The 3,849-nt window shown below is 56.7% G+C and overlaps 1 protein-coding gene and 1 non-coding gene across 3 annotated transcripts in view; one reads left to right on the forward strand and one right to left on the reverse strand.

Moving 5' to 3' along the window:
- Window positions 1-3,849, forward strand: part of CELSR2 (cadherin EGF LAG seven-pass G-type receptor 2) — a 29,377-nt gene that overhangs the window by 10,517 nt on the left and 15,011 nt on the right. For both annotated transcript variants that reach the window (XM_015595485.1, XM_015595486.1), the window contains exon 2: window positions 2,146-2,790. In XM_015595485.1, coding sequence (XP_015450971.1) covers window positions 2,146-2,790 — 645 coding nt within the window. The remainder of the gene's footprint in view (window positions 1-2,145; window positions 2,791-3,849) is intronic.
- Window positions 700-818, reverse strand: LOC112469096. The gene has a single exon (XR_003042471.1). It is a non-coding gene; the product is annotated as a 5S ribosomal RNA (ribosomal RNA).

Raw genomic sequence — 3,849 nt, forward strand, 5'->3', positions numbered from 1 at the left:
TTCCCAGGGCTGAGTGGTGGGCAAGTTTCTCTTGCTCCTTGGCCTCGACTGCCCCCTCCCCTCCCTAATCAGTCAGGAGCATTCTGTGTGGATTCTTGGGTTGCTTTCTGCCTTGAGGGAGTATCATCTTGAGGATTAATTAGGCAGAGGCACCAGGTACAGGGGAGCCCTGTGCCAGCTCTTACCTGAGTGCATGGGGGTCTGAAAGAGGGAGGAAAGTAGAGCCTTAGGTCATAAATCTGGGCAGTCTTCTCAGAGTAGGTGAGCTTAGGGCTTAGGTTAGAAAACTCATGTGACTGTGGGCTGGTAGCTAGGTAGGGTGGGTAGGAAGGAATGGCCTATTCAGTAGCTGCGAGACAAGAGTGGGAGGAGCAGAAGTGGGTAATGACAAGGAGGATGCTGGTGAGAGCAGGCGGGCCTCGGCAGTCTCTAGCCACGAGAGTAGACAGCAGGTGGGCAGTGGGCTGAGGACATGGCTGAGATGGCCTCCTAGCCTCAACTGAGCAGCCTGGTGTAGTCAGCCACCTCAAGTAGGTACAACATAGAAGCAGAATCTATTCCCAGACCCGTCTTCTACTTCTTCTTCTTCTTTTATTTTATTATTATTTTTTTATAGGCGAGGCAACCCTTGGTTGACCTCACAGATTGCAAGGACCTTGTCAGCTTACAATCCTTTATTTTTTTTATTTTTATTTTTTACGCCTACAGCACCTGGTCTTCCTAGGTGGTCTCTCATCCAAGTACTAACCAGGCCCGACCCTGCTTAGCTTCCGAGATCAGACGGGATCGGGCTTGTTCAGGGCGGCATGGCTGTAGACCCCAGACCCGTCTTATACTCCCAGCCCAGCCCAGAAACATCATCTCCTGCCCCATTCTTGCTAGGTTGTCCTTTCCTATATCTGCTAGGGCCCCTCCTGCCATGTTTCACTATGAGAGTAGACAGCAGATTCTCATCAATATCTTAGTTTTTGCTGAACACCCACTATGTGCAAGAGACTGAACAGTAAATAAAAATATGAATATCCTTTACAGTCCTGCCAAGCCATTTCCCCCTCCTCTTGGCCTCCAGCTTTCATTTTTGAGCTAAATAAAATCCATTCCCATGTGTTTGTGCATTCAGGTGTGCATGGTATTTCTGGGCTTAGGGTGTGTGGGTGGAGTGAGACAGCAGAGTGTGTTAGTACTTAGCTTTTATAAGTGAGTGTGTGGCCTGGGGGTGTGGCAGGCATTCTGGTATAATGTGGTGAGCCAAGTGGGCAATGAGTAGCTAGAGGCCATAGGGCCAGAAGAGAGATCAGCCCAGTGGGGCTCTCTCTTTGTAGTCTCAAGGTGGAGAGCTGCTCAGGTCTTTCCATCTCTGGCCCCTAACCCCGCCGCCCCCCACGGCATCAGGGCAGTGGGTGCTGCTGCCACTGGTAAGGTGGATCAGCTGGATTTCCTGGGGTGGGCCCCCCCAGGCTACCCTCAGCAGCCCAGAGAGTTGGCGGGAAGAATGCTTTGTGTGGGGCGTTGCCATGGGGATAGCGGGCTTGCGCCCAAGCAGCCATCCAGCTCCGCGGACCCGGTGGCCCACTGACCCAGTTCATCCCCCACTCTCCATGATGGTGGGGGAGGGGAAAGCACAGCCAGGGTCAGGGGTATGGGAGTGTTGAGATACAGAGGCTGAGGGAGCAGGAGGATTACATTTGTGGGTCTCTCATGGTGCTCTGGCCCTGTAGAGAGGTAAGAAAAGGCAAAAGAAGGTTCTTGTGCAGGGGAAGCCTACAGCCTGGTATAAGGAGGCAGGACCCATGGCTTGGGCAAGGAAAAGTGCACAAACATTAAAAGATGTGCCATGCTTCACGACAGAGGGTTTTGGGAAACTGTGCAAAGAGAACTTCTGAAAATATCATCCCCTATGCACTCATGGGGGCTGATCCTCAAGGAGTGACTTACCTACAGGTGACATACGCAGACCTCCTTGGGCACCTTTATGCTAATTAGAAAAGGGAGCTCCTTGGCAACTGAGCAAGGTAGTAATGTTCCCGCTGGATTTCAGCCCCTACTCGCTTCCTCAAGTGCTGCTGCCCAGGGCCAGGTCTATATGTTGGCACTCCTGCCCCTCCCAGACGCAGACCGGGTCCTGTCCCATGTGCCTCTCTGCAGACGGTGTGCACAGCGTGACCGCCCAGTGCGCACTTCGCGTCACCATCATCACCGACGAGATGCTCACGCACAGCATCACGCTGCGTCTGGAGGACATGTCGCCAGAGCGCTTCCTGTCGCCACTGCTGGGCCTCTTCATCCAGGCGGTGGCGGCCACGCTGGCCACGCCCCCAGACCACGTGGTGGTCTTCAACGTGCAGCGGGACACGGACGCCCCTGGCGGCCGCATCCTCAACGTGAGCCTGTCGGTGGGCCAGCCACCCGGGCCGGGGGGCGGGCCGCCCTTCCTGCCTTCGGAGGACCTGCAAGAGCGCCTGTACCTCAACCGCAGCCTGCTGACAGCCATCTCGGCCCAGCGCGTGCTGCCCTTCGACGACAACATCTGCCTGCGCGAGCCCTGCGAGAACTACATGCGCTGCGTGTCCGTGCTGCGCTTCGACTCCTCGGCGCCCTTCATCGCCTCCTCCTCGGTGCTCTTCCGTCCCATCCACCCGGTCGGGGGGCTGCGCTGCCGCTGCCCGCCCGGCTTCACCGGCGACTACTGCGAGACCGAGGTAGACCTCTGCTACTCGCGGCCCTGCGGCCCCCACGGGCGCTGCCGCAGCCGCGAGGGAGGCTACAGCCTCTGCCGCGACGGCTACACTGGTGAGCGAGGGAGGCGCCCGGGGGCGGCCCGGGAGGGCCGACTGTGTGGTGCACACGAGCCAGGCTAAGCACAGGGGTTGCCTGGTTCATTTCCAGAGTAAGGGACCGCTTACACTGGCCATTCTCTTACAACCTGAGGAAGGCAGGGTGGGGAGGGGAGTCCCTCTCCATCTCCCACCCACACGCCCCTCCCCCCAGGCAGAGAGGGGAGTCCTTCTCCACCCTCCACCCCCAACCCCCGCAAGCAGCCGTCACTGAGGTCAGCACTGGCTCTAGAGAAAACCTGCTTGGGTGTGCATCCTAGCTTTGCCACTAGTAGCTGTGTGACCTTGAGCAAATGACTTAATCTTTCTGTGCTTCAGTAATTTTAAAATAGAGATAATGAATCTACTTATATCATAGGAGGGTTGTGAGGATTAATGTAATTAATGTCCTACATGGCAAGAGCTGGCCTGTAGAAAGTGCTGGGTGTAAGGGAACGCTCGGATCAGGTGGCTTGCTCCAGGTCTCCCCTCACAGCTTGATCAGAGGTGAGGCTGGGACTGCACCTGATCTCCGCCCACTACTGAGTGAATTACCTTTCTGCGCTGCAGCAAGTGCTTTTCTCCCCAGGCATTGAGGGGAAGGCGTGATAAGCTGGGGACCCTGGAGGAGGTTGGGTGCAGGGGTAGGAGTGTTTCAGAAGATCATTACACCTGTGTGACCCTGAGCAGAATAGCTGCACTCTGCCCAGGTGCATAAAAGAAGGTGCTGACTAGGAGGCCTTCCTGTTGGCCTGTGACGCAGGGCCGCTCACTGTGTTTGCTTTGTGGTCTGGACCCCTCCCTGCGGGCTCTCATTTCTCTTCAGGACATCCCATTCTCCTCTCCATTACGGGCCCTTCCTTCACAGTGCCTTAGAGCCATGGCCACAGCTCCGCCAGCAGTGTGGCAGGCGGCGCCGCTGCCTTCCCTGCTGCATCTTCCTGCCCAGAACTTGCCAGACTTGACTCCTCTCAGCTGTTGCTGTGGGTGGGGGAGGAGGGAAGGGGTGGGCTTGGGAGAAGGGAGGGGAGTCTTT

Source organism: Pteropus alecto, unplaced genomic scaffold (genome assembly GCF_000325575.1).
Source record: "Pteropus alecto unplaced genomic scaffold, ASM32557v1 scaffold106, whole genome shotgun sequence".
NCBI lineage: Eukaryota > Metazoa > Chordata > Mammalia > Chiroptera > Pteropodidae > Pteropus > Pteropus alecto.